Source organism: Eriocheir sinensis, chromosome 13, assembly GCF_024679095.1.
Source record: "Eriocheir sinensis breed Jianghai 21 chromosome 13, ASM2467909v1, whole genome shotgun sequence".
Taxonomy (NCBI): domain Eukaryota; kingdom Metazoa; phylum Arthropoda; class Malacostraca; order Decapoda; family Varunidae; genus Eriocheir; species Eriocheir sinensis.
Window position 1 is genome coordinate 16,826,589 of NC_066521.1, and position 24,029 is coordinate 16,850,617.

The 24,029-nt window shown below is 42.2% G+C and overlaps 1 protein-coding gene across 6 annotated transcripts in view; it reads left to right on the top strand.

Annotated features, from left to right (window-relative positions):
* The window catches only part of LOC126998100 (neurexin-1-like), a 193,991-nt gene that overhangs the window by 72,286 nt on the left and 97,676 nt on the right, over positions 1 to 24,029 (top strand). For all 6 annotated transcript variants that reach the window (XM_050859495.1, XM_050859491.1, XM_050859490.1 and 3 more), the window contains exon 2: positions 22,177 to 22,315. In XM_050859495.1, the coding sequence (XP_050715452.1) occupies positions 22,189 to 22,315 (127 nt within the window). In that variant the 5' untranslated portion in view covers positions 22,177 to 22,188. The remainder of the gene's footprint in view (positions 1 to 22,176; positions 22,316 to 24,029) is intronic.

The window sequence follows — 24,029 nt, forward strand, 5'->3', positions numbered from 1 at the left end:
TACTGGACACCACATACCCACACACACTCCCTCCTCCTCCTCCTCCTCCTCCTCCTCTTCCTCCTCCTCCTCCTCTTCCCTCCCTCCCTCCATTCCACAAAATAAGTGCAGTTGTCTGTCACGCTAGACGCTGATTACCCCGCCAGGTGTACCGCACTCACCTGTATACTCACACACACACACACACACACACACACACACACACACACGCTGTTATCCCTATGCACAGACTAACCTTCTCCATTAGTTTCTCTCTCTCTCTCTCTCTCTCTCTCTCTCTCTCTTCTGCAGTAGTGCTCAGACCATGGTTTCAGAATAATCGCTTTCTCGCCCAAGCAAGAAACGCACGCACACACACACACACACACACACACACACACACACACACACACACACACACACACGCACACGCACGCACACACATACCATTCTTGTTAGCAGATGTCATTCATATGGAAAAATAGTTCACATTTTCTCAATATATTTTTTCCTTCTCCTACTTCCTTCCTCCTCCTCCTCCTCCTCCTCCTTTCACCTTCCTCCTTGTCGTCTCGTAATTGGTGTCTCTCCCTCATAATGGCGTCTCATCCCGCCGTCTCTCCGTCTCTCTCTCTCTCTCTCTCTCTCTCTCTCTCTCTCTCTCTCTCTCTCTCTCTCTCTCTCTCTCTCTCATCCTTATCATCATCATCATCATCATCATCACTATCAGCGTCACTATCACCATCATCATCAGCATTCCTCTCACTATCTGTTGTATCAGAAGATGAGTTTCCCGGTTCTGCCCTCCTTTCCTTCCCTTCCCTTCCCTTCCCTTCCCTTCCTTTCCCCATTTTCTCCTCTTCCTTCCCTTCCACTTCGTCCCGTTCTCTTTCTTTACCTGCCCTCTTCTTTCCCTTGTCCTTTCCTTTCATTTCATATTCCTCCAATCCCTTCCCTTCCCTTTCCTTCCCATTCCTTTCCTTCCCTTCCCTTCCTTTCCTTTCCTTTCCTTTCTTTTCCCTTCTCTTTCCTACCCTTCCCTTCTCATTCCTTCCCTTTCCATCCCATCTCACCCCTTCCCATCCCTTCCCTTCTCTTCCCTTCCTTTTCCTTCCCTTCCCTTCCCTACCCATGCCTTACCTCATGTCTCCTTTCTCTTACCTTTCATTCCCTCCCATCTCTTCTCTTCCCATCCCATCCCATCCCTTTCCTTCCCTTTCCTTCCCTTCATTGCTAAACTCTTCGTGACCGGCAAAACTTTGGGGCAAATTATCAGGTGTCTGGAGCCAAGATTCATTAATTCAACAACCTTCGTGCGCGCTGAAACATTGCGGGAGGCGGTTCGGATTCCCTTATGCAGGATCTGAAAAGCTTCCATTCAGCGCATAGCCGTACGGACGTGAGAATGTTATGAGGCGACACTGCGGGGGAGGGAGGGAGGTAGAGAGAGAGAGGGAGAGAGGGAGAGGGATGACGATACTAGATGTGCGTGGTAGGAAAAGATTCACCTCCATAATCTTCCTCCTCCACCTCCTCCTCCACCAGCCACCGCAGTGACTTCCCAAGATTGAGATCCAGTGAATTTGTTTTGCCATTCAATAAACCCCGAGCCCCATCCTTCTCTTTCCCTCCACATATACCTCCACCCTTTCCTCCACCTTTCCCTCCTTCCCTCCGGCCGGTGCTAGAGCTCAGGAATTTAATATTCGTCTACCGACCCAGCGCAGGAGGTCAGCCAAGGTGTTTTTTTTCTGTGTATGTTATTTACGGGTTTTGGTGGTGCGCTGCGGAGGCCTGGATTATGTTCTCTCTCTCTCTCTCTCTCTCTCTCTCTCTCTCTCTCTCTCTCTCTCTCTCTCTCTGACCCCCTTTTGCCTTCCCTTCGCTTCTCTTTAATCATTATCTTTATTATCCTCCATTTATTCCCTCCAGTATCATATTCCAAGTATATTCATATCCGTTAAAAGGTTCGCAATTCTCTTCGCTAACTTTTTTTCTGATTTTCTTTTGCCTTCCCTTCGCTTCTGTTTATTATCATTATCTTTATTATTCTTTATTTATTCCCTTGAAGCCATTGACGTATCTCCAGTATCATTTTCCAAGTATCTTCATGTCTGTTAAAAGCTTCACAATTTTCTTCGGTAACTTTCTTTCTGACTTTCTTTTGCCTTCCCTTCGCTTCTTTTTATTATTATTGTCTTTATTATTTTTTATCTATTACCCGAAGCCAATGTCGTATTCTCAGTATTTTGACATTCGCTAAAAGGTCTACAGTTTTTTTCGTTAACTTTCTCTTTTTCTTTTTGCTCTTTTTATCTTTTTATCTTATATTTATCGCCCGGAGCCATTGACGTATTCTAACCATCAGTGCGTTTACAATTCTTTTCGTTAACTTTCTCTGTGACTCCCTTTTGCCTTCCCTTTGCTTCTCTTTATTATTGTTATTTTTATTATCCTTATTTTTATCCCACGGGGCCTTTGACGTATTCCCAGCATCGTCTTCATATTCGTTAAAAGGTTTGCGATCCCCTTCTGACCCCGTTATGCCTCCCCTTTCCTTCTCTTCATTATTTTTATCTGTTATCTTTATCCATCCCCCGGAGCTTTTGACGTGTTCCCAGCATCAGTTCATTGTCTTCATATCCGCTAAAAGGCTTCCAATTCTTTTCGTCAACGTGTAAAAATGATTTGATTCCATTGCACCGACACATGACATTTTACAGTTGCTCTCCGTTCCTTCTCTAGCTTGTCATATATTTTTGCTTCTCCAACTTTCCTCGTCACTGGCGCACCTTTATAAACACACAGAATAAAAATCACACTACTTTTGAGAAGCCAGTTATTCATCTTTTACGCGGGGAGATTTGATGGAAGGCTCTTTTGCGTCGAGGAACTTGGCCGGCGAGGAAAACGCATTATAGGGTTGAGCGTCGCGGAGCTGAAATGTGAGCTTGAGCTTGAGCGTGTTGCCGGGACGTGTGCGACGATGCTTCACGGAGAATACCTGGACGAGCTCACCTGATTCTCCGCTCGCCCACCCGCCCGCTCGCGTACCTGTTCCCGGCATACCAACCTCGAACATGCACCTTCTCTCATGCCATCTACCTGTGTGCTCTTGTCCCTGTCTCTCAACCTGCTGCCTGTCTGTCTATCTTCCTCTTCCTGTCCTTTTCTTTTGCACTTTCTCTCATCCCATCTACCTGTGTGCTCTTGTCCCTGTCTCTCAACCTGCTGCCTGTCTGTCTACCTTCCTCTTCCTGTCCTTTTCTTTTGCACTTTCTCTCATGCCATCTACCTGTGTGCTCTCGTCCCTGTCTCTCAACCTGCTTCCTGTTTGTCTTTGCTTTCCTTCTTTGTTTTTGTTTTGTTTCACGGTGTCTCCCTACTTGTTCCCTTCCTGTCTCCTTCTGTCTGTCTATCTTCTTCTTCCTGTCCTTTTCTTTTGTTTCTGTCCGACGTTCTTTCTTCTATTTGGTCATTATGTAATTTTCTGTTTGTTTGTTCTTATTACCACCAGGAACGCACTATATCATGTAGCCATAGTTATTAGTGTCAAGAGTTTTTTTTTTTTTAGGATTTTGAAATATATATATATATATATATATATATATATATATATATATATATATATATATATATATATATATATATATATATAAAAAAACGTAGTGTGTAGGAATTTGTCTGAGGGTTCTTGTACTTTCCTGTCGTTTATTTGTTTTTATTTTGTTATTTTGCCTTTTTTAATCATTTTTATTTATATTATTTAGCAATGAGAAAATTCCTGGTAGTCTGCGGAGGAATTTTATCTGAGGGTTCTTGTTTGCAGGCGTAAATTTCTATTTCTCGAGTCTGTCTGCCGTGTTCATAAGGGTGTGTTGCCGGGCGGGTTTTCTTCCTCAATTACGTGTGCAATAAAGAGATTCCTTGCTCTCGTGACGGCGACGAGTGTTTGATGCAGGCCGTGTGAGGACGAGGCGGGCGAGGGAAGATTGCAATGTGTGTGTGTGTGTGTGTGTGTGTGTGTGTGTGTGTGTGTGTGTGTGTGTGTGTGTCAGTGTGCCTCCTAATTCTCCTGACATTTTATTTATTAGGAACTGATTTGAATTGCAGAAGTTTTTAACCTTCATATATTTTACGTTTCTCTCTTCCTCTCTCACTTTTATTCTGGTGAAATTCGTAGTGTCAGGGATGGAACCCGGTTTTAACCTTCTCTTATCCACTACTTCATTTGTACTGACCTTTTTGCTGTTAAATATTCGATGAAACCTGCAAGGAACAATCGACAACTATCTGCGACGAATATAGGCAAACCATTGTAGACATTGACGAGTGACATATTCCGGTTAATTCTACATTTCCTGAAGACTTTGATGGAACTGAAATGGAGAAATACATGTACGCGTGTGATCGGTAACAAAATGCATAAAAGACTGATTGAAACGTAAAGAACAGAAAGATTTTATACTCGTGTTAGAGAGAAGTGATGACAAGGTTGGAATAATACTCTTAGGAACCGGAAATAGAAAAAAAGCACACATACAATTTGAAAGGTAAAGCGTAGAAGCCCTTTTGGATATCCCATAGAGAGAGAACTGATACCGGAAAGCTCTTATTCGCCTGTTAGAAAGAAAAGATAGCAAGGTCAGAATAATACACCAAAAAAGAAAAAAAGAAATAAGAACACATACAAATTGAAAAGTAAAGCATGGAAACCCTTTTGAAATCCTTTAGAGAGAGAGAACATAGTCACTGGAAAGCTCTTATACAGCTGTTAGAAAGAGGAGATGGCAAGGTCAAAACATTACACTTGGGAACCGGAAACAGGAAAAAAAAGAGCACATATAAATTGAGAAGTAAAGCGTGGAAGCCCTTTGAAAACCCTTTAGAGATAGGACGTAAAAACTGGAAGGCTAGGTCAGAATTATACACTTAGAAACCGGAAACCGAAAAAAAGAACAGAAAAAGATCACACACGAATTGAAAGGTAAAATGTGGAAGCCCTTTTGGAAATCCTTTAGAGGGCGGTGAGGGCACGGGAAAAGGCTGGAAAACGTTTCTGTAAATGGAGGGAAGCAAAGCCAAATCATCGGAAAAGCACTTCAATTAACTCCGCAGTTCACCCGCCCTATCAGAGCCACTCCAGAGCCACACGCCAATGGGAGACGCTCACTCACGTCGCCGCGACCAATGACAACCGGATATGCAAATGGACTAGCCAATGACAGCTGCCCTTTCAGACGGTTTGACCAATCAGAAGCCGCCATTCATACGATCCGCGCCGAGAGAAGGAAAAGGAAATTGCCGTAAAATGCTTCGAAAAGTCGGACGGAGAGGAAGAAAAGGAATCGATGGTGAAGAAAAAAAAGGAAGGGGGGAAGCGCAACATAGAGAAATGGAAGACAGGAATATAAAAACTGAGGAAGAAAGGAAGATGAGGGAAGAAAAGTGTGAGTGAGAGTAAGAAAAGGAATAGAAGAGGAGGAGAGAGTCGTAAAAATGGTAAAAAACGAAAGGAAGAAAGCGCAACGTAGAGAATAAAGGAAAGCAGAAATATAAAAACTGAGTGAAGGAAGCAGTATAAAAATAAGGCTCGAATGCTTTAAACGTAAGCCTTCTAGAGCAGAATAAAAGAAATAAAACATAACATAAAGAGTAAAGGAAAGGAGGAATATGAAAACTAACTGAAGGAAGAAAAGCCAAAAAATAATAAGAAATGCAGATTAAAGTTAAGTGGACTGAATCCTAAAATTGCCTTCGATAAAAACGTGAAATCGATGCTTCAGAGAGAGAAATAAAGAAGAAGAAAACGCAGGAATATGAAATCTGACTGAAGGAAGAAAAGGTGGAATAAATAAGGAGTAGACATTGAAGGTAATTGGACTGAATCTTAAAATAGTCTTCGATAAAAACATGAAATCGAAGAACAAAACGCCTGAATATGACTGAAAGAAGAAAAGGTAAAATAAAAGATAGAAATCGAAACTAAATAGACTGAATCCTAAAGAACCTTAAAAAACAAACATGAAATCGATGCCTCAAAAAATAAATAAAGTAGAAGAAAACGCAGTAATATGAAAACTGAATTACGGAAGAAAAGGAAGGAAGAAAAAATAGAAATCAAAGCTAAATTGACTGAATCCTAAAGAACCTTAAAAACAACCCCCCACGAAATCGATGCCCAAGGAGAGAAATAAAGGAGAAGAAAACGGTAAGACAAGGAAGGAAGAGGAAAAACGGGAAGATAAAAACGGTGAAGAAGGAAGGAGAGGTGTGAGGAAGACAATGCCTCCTAACACCGTTGCCACGTAAGAGTGAACACATTGATTTATCGGCTGAACAGTGTTGCCAAGTCACCTGTCAATGGTATCACCCCGATGCGCCGGGCTAGATAAGATTTTTGTTTTATTTTATTATTATTATTGTTATTATTATTATTATTATTATTATTATTATTATTATTATTATTATTATTATTATTATTATTATTATTATTATTATTATTATTATTATTATTATTATTATTATTATTATTATTATTATTATTATTATTATTATCATTATCCTCCTCCTCCTCCTCCTCCTCCTCCTCCTCCTCCTCTTCCTCCTCCTCGTCCTCCTCCTCCTCCTCCTCCTTTTCCTCCTCCTCCTCCTCCTCCTCCTCCTCCTCCTCCTCTTCCGAATTAAGTTGTTTTCTTTTAGTGTTTGTGAAGAAAAAAAACTTTGCAACTGTTTTTATTGTTTTTGTTGTTTTTCGCTGCCGCTGCTGTTGTTGTTGTTGTTGTTGTTGCTTTGATGTCTTGACTTTGTAATGGAGAGAGAGAGAGAGAGAGAGAGAGAGAGAGAGAGAGAGAGAGAGAAGATCCATTGAACCAAACACAGCACAAGAAACTATGTGTAATATTGCTTTCCTGCGCGCATGCGCGCGAGCATTTGTGTGTGTGTGTGTGTGTGTGTGTGTGTGTGTGTGTGAGAGAGAGAGAGAGAGAGAGAGAGAGAGAGAGAGAGAGAGAGAGAGAGAGAGAGAGAGAGAGAGAGAGAGAGAGAGGTTTCTGACAGCTCTAATAATAATAAAAAATAATAATAATAATAATAATAATAATAATAATAATAATAATAATAATAATAATAATAATAATAGTACTAATACTAATACTAATAATAGTACTAATAGCAGTAGTAATGGTGATAATATAAGCTAACGTAAAATAACAACAAAAAATAAGAGTGATGATGAAAGATGGTAAAAATAAAGTGCATTTCGAAGTCCCTCCCAATTGAAAAGATTTGTTGGTGGACTCATAAGGTTTTTGCCTGGATTTGAGGCGTAAATGAAAAGTGCCCTTGATTAATCTCCTCCAGGTGTTAAGAAGGTAATGAATGAGTCTCCGGCCCGGCGAGAATTAATTACTGACTCAGGTAAAACAGGTGTGTGTGTGTGTGTGTGTGTGTGTGTGTGTGTGTGTGTGTGTGTGTGCGAGAGAGAGAGAGAGAGAGAGAGAGAGAGAGAGAGAGAGAGAGAGAGAGAGAGAGAGAGAGAGAGAGAGAGAGAGAGAGAGAGAGAGAGAGAGAGAGAGAGAGAGAGAGAGAGAGAGAGAGAGAGAGAGAGAGAGAGACTCGGAAATCACTACATGGAAATCAAAAACAGAAAAAATTGAAGAGAATAGCTTTGTAATGGTAGGGAGGAAAATATAGAGGGAAAATAAGTCTTCACTAGGAAAAGGAAGATAAATAACACCAAATATTTCATCGACAAAGAAAATTATAACATGTCCTTCCTTCTTTTCGTCCTCCTCTTCTTCTTCTTCCTCCTCCTCCTCCTCCTCCTCCTCCTTGAAGAATTGAATGTTTTTCCTCTTTAATTTAATAAGCGAAGACTAAGTAGCTTGACGCCTCTGTTGCTGAAGGAGAAAGGGAGAGAAAACTAGAGGAGGAGGAGGAGGAGGAAGAAGAAGAAGAGGAGGAGAAGGAGGAAGGGGAAGGAGAAGGAAGAGAAAGAGGAAGAAGAGGAAGAGAAGGAGGAGGAGGTAGAACAGGAAGAGGAAGGAGGAAGAGGAGCTGGAGGAGGAGGAGGAGGAGGAGGAGGAGGAGGAGGAGGAAGACGACACAATACGCTTTCAGACCAGATGAAGCGAGAGACAATTTCCCTTCTCTCTCACCTGACAAAGTCCATCCCGAGGAGACTTGGAGGAAAGGGAGAGAAGGAGGGAGAGAGAAAGAGAGAGAGAGAGAGAGGATGAAAGGGAGGAAGGAAGGGAGTGAAGGAGACTGGCAGATAGGAATGAAAGGAAGGAGAGAGAAGAGGGAGAAGGGAGATAGGAATTAAGGGAAGGGAAGGAGAGAGAGAAGGGAGAAAGGAAGGGAGGAAGAAGGGAGGATGTGAAGGAGTGAAGGGAAGGATAGATAGATAGATAGATAGATAGAGTGATAAAGAGAAAGACAGAGAGAGAGAGAGAGAGAGAGAGAGAGAGAGAGAGAGAGAGAGAGAGAGAGAGAGAGAGAGAGAGAGAGAGAGAGAGAGAGAGGACACAAGTTTTCATTCAATCCTTCGCTCATGTAACTTTCCCTTTCTTATGCTTTCACTTTCTCATCTCCTCCTTTCTTCATTGCTCTCTCCCTCTCCCTCGTCTCCTTCCTCCCTCCTGCGCCACTTGCCTCCGTCGTCTTGACTTAATTCAATTAGTGACAAAGAGCCTCATGCAAGAGTAGGAGGAGGTGGAGGTGGAGGAGGTGGAGGTGGAGGAGGTGGAGGATGACTAGAGGGACGAAGAAGAAAAATAAAAGGAGGGCGAGGAGTAAGAGTTATTTGGAGAAGGTGAAGGAGGAGGAGGTGGAGAAGGAAATGAAACGAGAGGAGAGGAGGAGGAGGAGAGGAGATGAGCAACGTCAGGGTCAAGTGGAGGAAGGGGAGGAGGGAGGGGAGTATGAGGTGAAGAAGAAAAAGAAGAAGAAAAAGAACAAGAAAAAGAACAAGACAGAACACCAATAATAAAAATAACTACAACAACAGCAGCAAAAATAATAATAAAAATAACAGTGATAACTTTAAGACGAAGAATAAAGAAGAGGAGGAGAGGAGGAAGACAAGAGCGAAATTGAGGAATATAAATAGAAATAACGAGAGAAGAGGAAAAGGTTGAAGAACGACAAGGAGGAGGGGGAGGAGGAGGAGGAGGAGAACAAGAAGTAGGAGGAGGAGGAAGAGTAGGAGGAAGAGTCTTTATAATTCCTGAAATGTCCAAGAAGCGAAAGGACACGTCAACCTTTTGTGGGACTCGAGCTCGCTGGGAATTACAAGAACTAACACTGCGGGGCGACAGCTGGACAGGTGGGAGGCAGGTGTTCGGGCGCAGGTGGTAATTGGCGAGGCAGGTACGAGGATAGAGTACAAGGTGTTGCTATAGCGATCGGTAAGCCTCCTCTTGGCCGCTAATTCGTGTTGCCTCAGTTCGATTCCCGATTAGTGTAGCCAGTTCTGAGAGAGAGAGAGAGAGAGAGAGAGAGAGAGAGAGAGAGAGAGAGAGAGGGAGAGGGAGAGGGGGAGAGGGAGTGGGAGAGCACCATTCAGATAACATTTTCCTCAGTTGCAAAACAAGATTGACATTATCTTTCAACGGCCACGAGGGAAGAGGGCGTGGAAGGGAAACAGACAGACAGACAGACAGACAGACAGAACCTAGACAAAAAGGCGGAAGCAGACAAGTATAAAACACGTAATATGGACAAGCAGAACAGTGATCTTTTAGAACTTAATTTTCTCCTCACCTTTTGCAGCGTCACGACGGTAATATATTTTCTCGACTACAAAGGAACCGAGGACAGAAATTACTTCCACCCTTGACATTTTTAGTAGAGGGATGTTTCCATTTTTCATGTGGCCACGTCGGGGCGACCCACAGCGCTTTGTTCCTTAGGTCGAGGCGAGGGTTTTCGTTCTCATTCGTTTCGCCTTTGTTTCATCCGTTACTTGGTGTTCTGATGCATCCTTAAATAGCACTCATAATAGGTTTTCTTTTCGATCGGTAATTTAAGGGTTTAGAACAGGGGTTCCCATGCTTTTCCTAGCACGACCCCATTCAGCACTTTCAACTGTTCAGTGCGACCCCAAGTGTGTGTGTGTGTGTGTGTGTGTGTGTGTGTGTGTGTGTGTGTGTGTGTGTGTGTGTGTGTGTGTGTGTGTATCTTTCTATCTATCTATCTGTCTATCTATCTATCTATCTATCTATCTATCTATCTATCTATCTATCTACATATATATATATATATATATATATATATATATATATATATATATATATATCCCAAGTGTTTATGTTTATTTCTACATTTACAGCACTATTGTGAGTTTTTGGTCGAGGAATGATGGATTAATTGAGTGTTTCCGTTTCTTGGTGGAAGTTTCAGATGGTGTCTTTAAAAACCTCTCCATAATGGCTGGCCGCTGGAAAAGGAATTGTACTCGTGTTACTAAATATATTTCAATTAATGTTATTAATCAGCAATGTAAATAAAGTATTTTCAAGAGTAACGCAACATCATCACTTCTCTTACAATGTGATGCCTCCTTTGCTGCGCAATACGTATCATAGCATTGCACCATCTTACCACACTAACAAGGGCCGCTTTCAGTCATTTTGTTTGTTTTGATTGTTACCAATGGCGGCGATCGCCGCTATAGTATTTCCACTTAAAACTAGCCGATGGGGTAGTGGCGGCTGCGGGGTTAGCCTAGCTACGCACCTTACCACACACACTCAACACCTCGCGCTTCCTCTGCAGCCGCCACTACCCCATAGGCCAGTTTCACGTGGAAAACTATAGCGTCGATCGCAACCATTGGTAACGATCAAAACAAGCAAAGTGACTGTGAAAGCGGCCCTTGTAAGACACCACATAAAACTGCCGGGGTGGAAACACAAGTGAGTGCTCTCCTGCACAGAGGTTGATTTATTATGTGAATTTAATTTCATCAGTTGTGAAAAACCATGGAAGTGAGGATTCTTTTGCATATATACCAAAGTTCTACGGGTGCTGACGATAATGATGATGTGAAATTTTTGGAATAAATTAGTAAATAGGGAGATAAAACGAAATTTAGATTCCGCAAATTTCACGAGATGTAATAAGAGCGGGGAGGGTAGTAAGGGAGGTAGGGAGAGGGGGATACAACGGTCAGTCGTGGCTCGTGTGAGGGTGCTTGAAGCAATTATTATTTATTATTTGACTTGTTATTTATTCTCAATGAAAGTACTACACAGCACTGAATTTCACATGGTCTCGTAATCCCTACTTGGATATTTCGTACACCCAGACCTTGGGGGGACCCCACCGACCCCACCGACCCCATGAGCTCTTTATGACCCCACATAATGAGCATTCCGACCCCACTTGAGGTCCCGACCCCTGGTTTGGGAACCCCTGGTTTAGAAGAAGCCACGAAGATCTTAAAAGCCTCTAGCTATTTTGTCCTAATGTCGTGGAGAGGGGTTTTATTTTGCTTCGTTTCGCCTTTGTTTCATCTGTCACCTGGTGTTCTGATGCATTCTTAAATAGCACTCGTGATTGGTCTTTTCTCGATCAGTAATTTAAGGGTCTAGAAGCAGCCACGAAGATCTTAAAAGCCTCTAGCTATTTGGTCCTAAAGTCGTGGTGAGAGGTTTCATTTTGCTTCGTTTCATCTTTGGTGTTCTGATGCGTTCTTAAATACCACTCATGTTAATTTTAGTTTTTTCGATCAGTTATTTAAAGGTTTAGATGAGGCCAGGAAGATTTTAAAAGCCTGTCACTATTTACCTTTACCTAATGTTTTTTTTTTGATGTTTTATTAAGGTATCAATCACTTTTGCTCCCCTCACATGACTGTCACGTATCTTTCTTTGTTCCTGAAATCGTGGTGAGAGTTTTCATTCTGATTCGTTTCACTTTTATTTCATCCGCCACTCTGGTGTTCAGATGCATTCTTAAGTACCACTCCTGTTACTTTTCGTTTCATCATTTATTTAGCACATTTTAAGTTCAAGGACGAAAGAGTGTTTGAAATGCCACGAGTTTGGGAGAGACTCGAAAAGGTAAAGTAACTAATAACAGAGTGAGTGAAGTGTGTTAGGTCAAGACATGATAAGGAGAAGTCATAAGTTAGGGAGAGACGTGAAAGGTAAAGTAAGGTAAAGTAAAGTAAAGTAAAGTAACAAAATAACGGTGTGGGATAAAAGAATATTAGGGAACGACACGAAAAAACTAAACCTTCATGTTCTTAAAAGCCTTGTGTTAATATTTTTCGTTTTAGGCATCAGTCGTTTTTGCACCCAACACTCGACAGCCAATTCTGTTCACCTGATCCAATACTTTACTCGAGAACCAACACCTGTCCCTGTCTTCATTAAATTCGAATGGCTCAAAATCAAACCAATCGCTGTGCCCCCTCCTGCTGTTCCGGATGATTTGGGTCGCGTCACCTGTCCGTGTTCGTTAGATCTAAATATAGCGTAATCAAACCAACGGCTGCCTCATGTTCTGCTCTTTTAGATGATCCGAGAACTGATATCTGTCTGTACCTGCCCGTGTCTTTGTTAATTCTGAAGTCATCTTGCCTGATCCATTGTTACGAGTTATAATCTTACACTTTAAGGTAGGATGAGTGTTGTGGATGTGAACGAAAATAAGTAAAGGACGAAGAGGAAAGTGGGATAAGAGGAAAAAGATGAATAAAAAGGAAAATAATATAGAAAGAAGGAGGAGTAGAGAGGAGACAAAGAGAAGAAAATGATTGAAGGGAAAAATATGCGAAGTGACAGAAAGAAGACTAAGAGAAAGAAGTGGTAAGAGGAAAAGGAAGGGAAGTAGCAGAGAATTGAAAAAGAGAAAAAAAGTTATGGCAGGAGGAAAAAAGAGGGAAAGTGGTAGAGAGGAGACGAAGAGAAAAAAAAATAATAAAAACCAGGAAGTGAAAGGCAGGATTGAGGGAAGGAGAACTGGAACTGGAGAAGCGAAGAATCAGGGAAGGATAAGAGATGGATAAGGGAGAGAAGAGGAGAGAAGCGAGAGGGAGAGATGGGGAAGGAGAGTAGGGGAAGGGAAGATATTAATAAGGAGGTAAATCAGGAAGGAAATGAGGAAAAAGTGAACATATGGCAGAGATTTCATTGCCTACCTCCCCTCCCTTCCACCACCACCACCACCACCACCACCACCACCACCACCAGATATATTTGTTTGTTTCTTTGTGTTTTGGTCAGATTGTGTTTTATTTGTCGTTCTCTTCCAACTTTTCAGGTACAAACTATTGGTGTTCTGACTTTTGTTGCTGGACTTTTGTATATTTGAACTTTTGCATCTAACTACATATATATATTTTTTTTAGTTTGTCATGTATTTTTTTTCTTCTCTACTCTGCTTTCTCATCGGCTTTTGTGTCTCGTATTGTTCCTGTTTTGACCTTCTCCATTTTCGTTTATTCACGTTTCTGATTTACCTTTACATTTTAACTTTTGTATCTAACCATTCTTTATAGTTTATGAGGAACGCGCCACTACAAGGAAGGAAGGGAGGAGAAAGGGAAAGGAGAGAGAAGGAAAATGGGGAAGGGAAGCTAGGAAAAAAAAAAAGGAGAGAAGGTAGAAGGATTGAAAATATGGAATGGAACACTAGAAGGAAAGGAAAATGGAGGGAAGAAGAAGGGGAGGATAAAGGGGAAGGGAAGTTTGTCTTGTATTTTTCTAACTTCCTTTCTCACCTGCTTCTCGTATTGTACCTGTTTTGACATTCTCTAATTTCGTTTATTCGTCTATCTGATTTGTCTTTCATTTTTTCGTCTCTTCCTCCTGTTTGACCGATAATACCTTCTGTCAACATCGATAGCCATTCACATCATCCTTTTTGACCCCTTTTGTTTCCCTTAATGCTGTTTTGTTTACCCTTATCACTCTGTCTAAGTTGATAATCACTCACCTTATCTTTATTATCTATTTGCTCTTCCTCGCTCTATTTATCTTTTGTTCGTATTTCCACCTCTGTTTTTATTTTTTCCTTCCTTGCATTTGTCATCATGTGTGTGTATGTGTGGGTGGGTATGTGTGTGTGGGGTGGTATGTGCGTGTGCGTGTATGTGTGTGTGTGTGTGTGTGTGTGTGTGTAAGAAGACGCACTCAGCGGAGCACTGTCTAATGGTAAATATTCCCTCCCAAAATGACGAATATTCTCTCCCTCGTAAAAATAATTATGGAGATTGTGTGCGGCTTTGTTCGCCTTCCTTCCCATTCCCTCTCTCCCTCCCTCTCCCCCTTTTCCCCTCCCCCCTCACCTGGCACCTGGCTCACCTGTAATCACCAGAAACGCACGCAATTCCCCCTTTTCCTCCCCCTCCTTCTACTAACTCCTCTCTTTTCTCCTTTCTCCATTCCTTCTTATCTTCCATTCCCTGTGTTTCCGCCTCTTTCCTTTACCTCACTTTCTTATCCTTTCTTAGTGTTCTGTGATTCCCCCTTTCTTTCCGTCCTCTCTCTCTCCTCCTTCCTTTCCTTTATATCTTCCATTCCCTGTTTTTCTTTCCTTTACCTCATTTTCTTGTCCCTTCTTTGTGTCCTGTACTTCCCCCTTTCCGTTCTCTCTCTCTCCTCCTTCTTCCTTCCCTTTAAATCTTCTATTCCCTGCTTTTCTTTCCCTTTTCCCTCACTTTGTTGCCCTTATTACTAACTTCCCATCCCCCTTTTCCTTTCCTCTATGCCCCTTCTTCTTCCTCCCTTTTCTAGTGTCTATTCTTCATTTTCCTCCCTTCTTCCTTCCTCCTTATATATATTTTTTCTGACCAACTTTCAACATTTTCCTCACCTTCTCCTTCCTTTCTCCTCCCTTCCTTCTAGTGTCCCATCCCTCATTTTCCTTCCTTCTCCTCCCTCCGTTAATCGCTTTTTTTCTAACCTGCCTTCCCCATTTCCCTCCCCTTCTCCTCCCCCTTTCACCACCCTTTCTTTCTTGTAGTGGCTCATTCCTCATCTTCCTCCCCTCCTCTTACCTCCCCTCATCCCTTTTTTTCTAACCTCCCTTTCCCCCCCCCCCCTTCCTTGTAACCCTTCATTGCCCGTGGTTAATACAGGGCCAGGAGACGATAGGCCAGGCTAGCCAACCCTTTTATCCCATTACTTCGCCTTTCCTTCCCAGTATTAGGCCGTTGAGGAGGTTGGCAGCCCTGTCTTTAGCCGAATTTACACCATAAGCAGAGAGAGAAAAAAATGTTATACTTGAGGAATTCCAAGGTACGGAGGGAATATATGGAGAGATCTTTCCCTCCATTTTTTCCTCCGACGTATGGGAAGGAATTTGTGGGTATGGGCCTTGTCATTATGGGATATTTGCCTTTTTTTTTTTTACCTTTTTTTACCCTCTCCTTCACGACCCCGTCTTTCGCGTGTATCATTTCCCGTCTGTGTCTGTCTTTATGTCTGTCTGGCGTACTGTCTGGCTCTATCTGTTTCTTTATCCATAATCATCATCATCATCATTATCATCTTCTTTTTCTTCTTTTCCGTGGAGTCTTTTAATATATTTTCAAGGTTGATAAGTCGTGATTAACCTCAAGGCGAAGGTAAAGAAGATTATTTGACTTCAAGAGGTTTACGGAGAGAGAGAGAGAGAGAGAGAGAGAGAGAGAGAGAGAGAGAGAGAGAGAGAGAGAGAGAGAGAGAGAGAGAGAGAGAGAGAGAGAGAGAGAGAGAGAGAGAGAGAGAGGAAGGAAAGAAAGACAGGTAAGATGAAAAGAAAAGAGGAAGATTAAGAAGAAAGTGGAGGAAACTAATGATGAGAGAGAGAGAGAGAGAGAGAGAGAGAGAGAGAGAGAGAGAGAGAGAGAGAGAGAGAGAGAGAGAGAGAGAGAGAGAGGGATGGTCTCGAGTCATAAGTAGTAAGCAGACCAAGGGAGGGGAGGGAGAGAGGGAGAGAGGGAGGGAAGGGAGAGGAGGGAGAGGGAGAGAGGGAAGGAGGGAGGGAAACGACATTAAAGGTGAGAGTTCAAAGGGGAGAGACTGCCGGAGACACTGGTTTGGGTGGTGCTCTCTCTCTCTCTCTCTCTCTCTCTCTCTCCTCCGGCACCTTTTGTTAACTCTATCTCTCATATAATCAGTAATTAGTAAAAGCATTGGAAACTTAACGAAAAAGAAAATGAAGATAAAAGGAATTAAGTAAAAATGTTTGATAATGTGAGAGAAAAGTAAGTTGAAAGGAAAAAAAAGATATTCACCTACTTTTTTTTCTTTTCGTTACTTTTTTTTTTGGTTGGTTTAAAGTTCCGAATATTTCTTGATACATATATTCACCTCTAATACATACTTATACATTCATACATACCTACACACATGCATGCCTAATGTAAACTAACGTAACCTAACCTAACCTAATCTAACCTAACTTAACCTAACCTAACCAAATCTATCGCTAACCTAACCTAACATAACCTAACCTAAACTAATCTCAACTAAACTTACCTAACCTACATTCTTACATTCATACATACATTCATATACATTATACATACATACATATATACTTAATCTAACCTAACGTAACCTAACCTAACCTAACCTAACCTAACCTAACCTAACCTAACCTAACCTGACCAAACCTATCGCTAATCTAACCTAAACTGACCTTAACTAACCTAACTTAATCTAACCTAACCAAATCTATCGGTAACCTAACCTAACCTAACCTAACCTAAACTGACTTTAAATAAACTAATCTAACCTACATTCCTACATCCATACATCCATTCACATACATTAAATACACACACATGCATATATTCACCACTACTCTACCATTACAAAATCTTTTTATATTCTTACTCTGCATTATTTTTCTCCATTTTCCGTGCACAGTTATTTTCCTTTTTTTCTTTTTCTTTTTCTATTTTGGTCTATTTCATTATTCTCCATTTCCCTTGCACATCTTTTTTTCATTTTTTCCTCTTTATTTTTCTATTTTATCTTATTTTGTTTTCCTCCATTTTCCCTTCACATCTATTTATTTCCTTTTTTCATTTTATTTTCCTATTTTATCTTATTTTCTTTTCCTCCATTTCCCGTGCACATCAATTTATTTTCCTTTTCTCCATTTTATTTTCCTACTTTATCTTATTTTATTATCCTTTTTTTTCTTTTTACCTTTTTGAGTTTTTCCGTCCGTGCTATCGCTCACAATCCGGCCTTTATTTAATTTGACTTGTCTTTTCACGCACCGCCCTCTCTTTATTTTCCCTCTCCCCGGGCAAGAGAGAGAGAGAGAGAGAGAGAGAGAGAGAGAGAGGGAGAGGGAGAGGGAGATGGAGAGATGAGAAAAATATATATATGAATGGAAAATCAAGTCGAGAATTCGGAATCCTCTTTACAACTCTTATTTTTTTCCTCGTCACACTTCCGCTCCTCTTCCCCTTCCTCTTCCTCTTCGTTGATTGGTCGGCGTGTCTGGCTCCTTCACGCTGATTGGATGAGTGTTTCTTCCTGACTCTCTGATTGGCTCTCGTCTGTCTCTGTCTGTCTGTGTGACCTGGCAGCGTTGTTTTCGTCATTAACTTTATTATTATTATTATTATTATTATTATTATTATTATTATTATTATTATTATTATTATTATTATTATTATTATTATTATTATTATTATTATTATTATTATTCTCCTCCTCCTCCTCCTCCTCCTCCTCCTCCTCCTCCTCCTCCTCCTCCTCCTCCTCCTCCTCCTCTTCCTCTTCCTCTTCCTCTTCCTTCTCCTCCTCCTCTTCCTTCTCTTCCTCCTCCTCTTTCTTCTCTTCTTCATTATTGTTATTTCGTTGTGTGGAGAGGCGATGGTTGCTTGTGTGTGTGTGTGTGTGTGTGTGTGTGTGTGTGTGTGTGTGTGTGTGTGTGTGTGTGTGTGTGTGTGTGTATCGCGGCACGTGTCAAGTGGGTCACATGAGCATTATGAGAACGCAGGAATTGAGCGAATTTATTAAACGATAAGTGGGATGTTCTCTGTCACAGAGGGGGGAGGAGGAGGAGGAGGAGGAGGAGGAGGAGGAGAAGAGAGAGAGAGAGAGAGAGAGAGAGAGAGAGAGAGAGAGAGAGAGAGAGAGAGAGAGAGAGAGAGAGAGAGAGAGAGAGAGAGAGAGAGAGAGAGAGAGAGAGAAATATGAGCATCTGAGAATGAGGAGAGAAGAGAGGAAAACACAACAGGAAGGAAGGAAAGTAGATAACATGGGAAGAGGAGGAGGAGGAAAAGGAGGAGGAGGAGGAGGGAGGAGAGAAGACAGGGGAGAGAACGCGGAAGAAAATATTTGAGGTAATTGAGTAAGTAAAGGAAGTGAAGAGAAAGAGAAAGGGGAAGAGGGAAGAAGAAGGGAAGAATGAGATGGGGAGAAGAAGAGAAGAGGAAAGTAAATGATTAAATAGAAAGAAGAAAAAGGGAGTGAAAATGAAGAGGGAGGATGAAACAGAGAAGAAGATATGGAGGAGAAATTTGGGGAGAGAGGAGAGGAGAGAAAAGGGGAGGAAACTGATAGTAGGGGAGGAAATAGAAAGGAGGGGAGAGGAGGAGGCGTGTTAGGGAGTTGGGGAGGAAAGAGAAATAAGAGGAGAGGAGAGTTATTAGGGTGGGGAAGGGAGGGGAGGGAGGGAAGAGGGGAGAGAAAAGGGAGGGGGGGAGGGGAGGACAGGTGAGGGAAGGTCGAGGGTTTGGAACCGGAACAGTTACAAAGCCAATTAGGTTGTGATTCTCTCTCTCTCTCTCTCTCTCTCTCTCTCTCTCTCTCTCTCTCTCTCTCTCTCTCTCTCTCGCTCGCTCGCTCTCGCTCTCTCTCTCTCGATACTGACCCACATTGTACTGAAATATGATTCTTTTAATCGCTCTATGTGGGTCGGCGCCTCTTAGGGAAGGGAAAAATACGTGAAAAGGTGTATAAAAAAGGTGATATTGTTGTGTTCTGCCGCGGAAAAGCTTATATATTTGTTGAGTTTTTATGTGAAAGTGATATGTTGTCATTTCCGGCAAAAGTATCAAGTGTACGTTTAATCCTCTCGTTGATCTCTCTCTCTTTTTTTTTGTTACTGTTTTTCGTGACCTGTTTTGTAAATGGGATGTATGATTAGTGTTATGATTTTATTTTTTATGTACTTTTTTGTAATGTTTCTCTTTTTTCATTATTCATCTGTTTTTTCTTATCCTCTCCTCTGCCCTCCTGCCCTTCTCTGCTCTTTTCTTCTCTCCTTTCTTCCTCTCTTCCTGACTTGTTTTGTAAATGGGATATGTTTACTATCATGATTTTTTAATTATTTTTTATGTACTTTTTTGTAATATTTTCTTTCGTTCGTTATTCATTCTTTTTCTCTTATCCTCTCCTCTCCCCTCCTTCTCTTCTGTACTCTTTTCTTCTCTCCTCTCCTCTCCTCTCCTTTCCTATTCTTCTCCTATTTCTCCTAAGTCGTTCCTTTATCCCGTCTCTTCTTCCGTTGTTTTATGTGGAAGAGGAATATAAAAAGGGGCAGGAGGAGGAAGAGGAAAAAGAACGTAAGGAAATGAAGAAAAGAAAATTTGAATGACGAGAATGAAAATGATGTAACAAAGTAATGTATCAGAAAGAGGAAGAGGGGGAGGAGGTGGAGGAGAAGGAGGAGGAGGAGGAGGAGGAGGAGGAGAAGGAGGAAGTAAAATAAGGAGAGACATTTTCCGACATGCTGATTGCCTCCTCCTCCTCCTCCTCCTCCTCCTCCTCCTTCTTCCATCGACTCCTCATTAGCCTTCTCCAGAGGGTGAAGGATATCATTCCCTCATTTCTAAGTCGTGCGTATCCTTCTCCTCTCACTCTCCTTCATCTTCCTTCGTCTTCCTTCGTCTCTTCTTTCTTTTATCTCTTCTTCATATTTTGCACTCCTTCCTTCATTTCCTCTTTCTCGTTTTTCCTTTCTCTTTTTTTTTACTTCAGTGTTTTCTCTCTTGTTCCTTTTTCTTCTTACTCTCCTTCGTCTCCTTCTTCGTCTTTCCTTTCTTTTATCTTTTCATCATATTTCAGACTCCTTTCCTCATCTCCTTTTTCTCGTTTCTCTTATTCGTTTTTTGCTTCTTATGTTTTCTTTCTCTCTCCTTCGTATTCTTTCACTTTCTTTTTTATCGTTCTTTGCTTCTCTCTTCTCTTCGTATTTGTTTTTGTTTTACCATCTATCATTTCCTCCTCCTCCTCCTCCTCCTCCTCCTCCTCCTCCTCCTCCTTCTCTTCCAACAAATTTTACTTCTCAGTCTTTCCTGTTTTTCTTTCTATTTCTTTTTCCTATTTTTTTTTAACATTTTCTATCTTCTTACATGTTGCATTATCTTTCTAATTAACCGTTTTCATCTTATCTTCCTCCTCATTTTTTTCTTTTACCTCCCGCTTCTTTCCTAGTTTCCTCCTCCTCGTTCTCCTTCTCCTCCTCCTCCTTCTCCTCTCCACCCCATCCCCCTCCTCCTCGCCCTACTTTTCATTCCACCTCACTTTCCATATTTTTTCCCACCCCTTCCCTTTCTTCGGCTGCTCCACATTTTAATCTCTGACGCTTTCATAATCTGACTCGGTTCCAAGCTGAAGTTTCCTCCCGGAGAGTAAAACTGTTGTGCTCATTGTATCACCATTTTCATTCGGCGGAGCGAGGCGAGCTTGTAGGCTTACGGATGATGGAGACGGGAGGGGAGGGAGGGAGGGTGGGAGGGTGGGAGGGTAACAGGGCGGGAGGAGAGGATGGCGGAAGTGTAACAGGGTGGGAGGCAGGGTGGGTGGGAGGGAGCTGGGTTGGCGATAGGTGGGTGGAAGGGAGTTTGGTAGGGTGGGAGAGAGGTGGATGGCTGGGGAGGTTAGTGGGGTGGGAGGGGATGGGAAGGCAGCTGGGTGGGCGATAGGCAAGTGGAGGGGAGTCTGGTATGGTAGGAGGGAGGTGGAAGGGTGGGGAGTCTAGTGGGGTTGGGTGGGTGGAGGGGGTGGAGGGGTAGATGGTGGCAGGTGGTCGCCGCTTTCTTCCTAGATTTTAATGGTGGATGATTTTGGTGTTCGTTTTAACATTTATGTATATTATTGTATTTTATCTATGTATTCTTTTATTTATTGCATTTGTTCGTTTCAATAGTATGATTCAAATGCAGAAACTCCACTTTATTCTGCATACTCTTTCTTATCCTCCCCGCTTTCTTTTCTTCTCCTTTCATTCATTATTTTTTTCCTTTTCTTTCACCTTTTTTTCATACTCACTGCTTTTCTTATCTCTTCATTCTTCTTTCCATTTCTTCCTTCTCCTCTCTTTCGCTTACTCCGTCCTTCCTTCCTTCTTTCTCTCCGTCCTTCCTGTCCTTCTCTCCCTCCTTTTCTTCCTTCTTTTCTCCCTCTCTCATTCCGTCCTTCCCTCCTTCTCTCTCTCTCACTCCGTCCTTCCCTCCTTCTCTCCCTTCTCTTCTTCCTTCTACTCCTCTCTCACTTCGTCCTTCCCTCACTCCCTCCCTCCCTGCGTCCGTGTCCTCGCCGTGAGCCAGGTATTGTGTTGATTTAATTAGTTTCTCTCCAACAGAGGCTCACATCCTTTAAGTCCCACGGCACAACACTGCCTTCTTCTCAAACACTCTCTTTCCCTCACACTTTTCAAGCATTACTTCTTTTTTGCTTCAAGCGTCAGCTATTCTGCGGCATTTTAAGTCACTGGCGTTTTGTTTCGAGTTTTTTTTTATTCTTTCCTTCACAGCATTTCTCGTGTTTGCTCTCTTATTTACAGGTTCTTTTTCTTGTATTTTGGGATTATGTATGAAGAGAATGTTTCTTTATTTGATTTATAATGTTCAGGTTGTTCTTCTGTATGTAAGATAATGCGTTTCCATCATATTATTTCCGTCTAAATTAAACATTTCTCTCATTTCTTTGCTCTGTTTCGTATGACAAGATAAAACTCATGTGCCATCTTTTATTTTCCATCCACTTACTCTCCTTCGTCGTCTTCGTCTCTTTTCTTCTATTCCTTCATCATATCCTTTCCTTCTTACTATCATCCTTCGTCTTCTTCGCCCCTCGTTTCTTCTATCTCAACGTCAAGAATAAAACTCCACCTACATTAACAATTTCCCATCCTCTCTCTCCTCTGCTTCGTATGACAAGAATAAAACTCATCCGTGACCCAGTTTTCCTCACCTCGCATCTAACACCCAGACTCCTCCTCTGCCCCCAGGGAGTGCGTGAGATGGGCCTGAGCAGCGAGTGTGACCAGCACGGGCCTTGCATGAACGGCGGCCGCTGTTACTCCGGGGACCAGGGACCTCGCTGTGATTGTTCCCGCATCGCCTACGAGGGACCCTACTGCGAGAAAGGTCAGTCTTCCATTCCGTTTCCTATCCTTCCTTGTTATGGCAGTCACCCTTCTCACCTTGCTTTCTCACTCTTCCTTGTATCTTCCGGCTTATGCTCTTCGTTTGTTCCTCTTTCCATCTTTTCTTATTTTTGTCTTGATTTTTCTTTCTCCTTTTATCCTCTTTTCAGTCTTTTTATCCTTCTGCCCTCCTTCCATCCCTCCCTTAATCCTTCCTTTACTACGTCCCTTCCTTATTTTTTTTCCTTTCTTCCTTCCATCCTTCCTTTCTCCCTTCCTTCCTTTCTTCCTTCTTTCCTTCCTTCTCACCTTCCTTCCTTCCATCCTTCCCTCACTTCATTCTTCCCTCCTCTCCTTCCCTCCTTCCTTCCTTTCTTCTCTCTTTCCTTCCTTCCTTCCTTCTCTCTTTCCTTCTTTCCTTCCATCCTTCCCTCACTTCATCCTTCCCTCCTTCTGTCTCTCCGTCCCTCCTCTCCTTCCAGCCTTCCTGCCTTCCTTCCTTCCTCTCTTCGTACCCTTGTAATACCTGGCTTAGGTGTGCTCCCTCAGGTAAGTTAAAGTATTTTATTTAAGTTTCCTGAAGACTCATATATTTCCCTCTTATTTTTTTACTATTATTTGTTTTACTCTTTTTTACTGGACGTGTATTTGCCTTGCCATCCATTTTTTGCAGGTTCACATTTACACGATTTTCTCATGGATTATGCTTTATCCATGTTGCTTGTGTGGAAATGGTGTCTGGTATTGTGCCTTGATGGAGTGTCGGATATGGTGCTCATGTTGCTGGGGCTGATGGAGTGGGACGAAGATAATTGTGAAGGGGCTGGTGATAATGGCATGACGGTGTTGGTGATAAGACTGGCTTTGGTGATGGTGATGGGAGGATTAAGGTAAGGCTGGAGATGGAGAGGGCGTGATAATGATTATGATGGTGATGGAGGGGATGAAGGTAGTGTTGCAGGGAGTTTATGTGGATGATTGTGAAGAGGGGAATATAGATGATGCTAGAAGAGAAATGCGTGTTGTTAATGGTGATATAATGGATGGAATATAACAGTTAGAGGTGGAATGAGTAATGATGATGATCGAATGACAGTTATGGTGATGGAGAGGGTAGAGATTGTGATAAAGGTGCATAGAGGGTATTGATGATGACGGTATTGGCAATTATGGTGATGGAGAGGGTAGAGAATAGTGATAAGGGTAGAGAAAAGGTGTTGAGGGTGATGGTGATGGGGAGGGTAAAGATAGTGATGAAGGTGCAGAGAAGGTGTTGATGATGACAATATTGGCAGTGGTGATGATGAAAAAGGTGAAAATATTGATAAAGGACGAAAAAAAAAGATGTTGATGGTGGTGGCGTTGGTTGGTGTGGTTGTGTTGAAGAAGGTAAAGATAGTGACAGAGGTAGAGAGATGTAAGGTGTTGTTGATGGCGGTGGTAGCGTTGGTGGTATGAAAAACAGTATTGGCTAAATCCTCGCCCACTCCCTGTTTCTTCCATGTCAAGTCACCGTCAAGCCGCCACGTGTCAGATCCTCGGCGACCCCTATGCTTGTTTACCAGCCGGAGGTGTGATGAGGGGCCTCTGGGGATATAGGGGCTTCTTAGGGTGCAAGGGAAGGGCTCAGAGGCTTCCCAAGTCGAAAACAGACTGAGAAAAATAGGGCAAACAAGTCTCAGTTGGGTTGATATAGTGAAACGTGGGTACCAAAG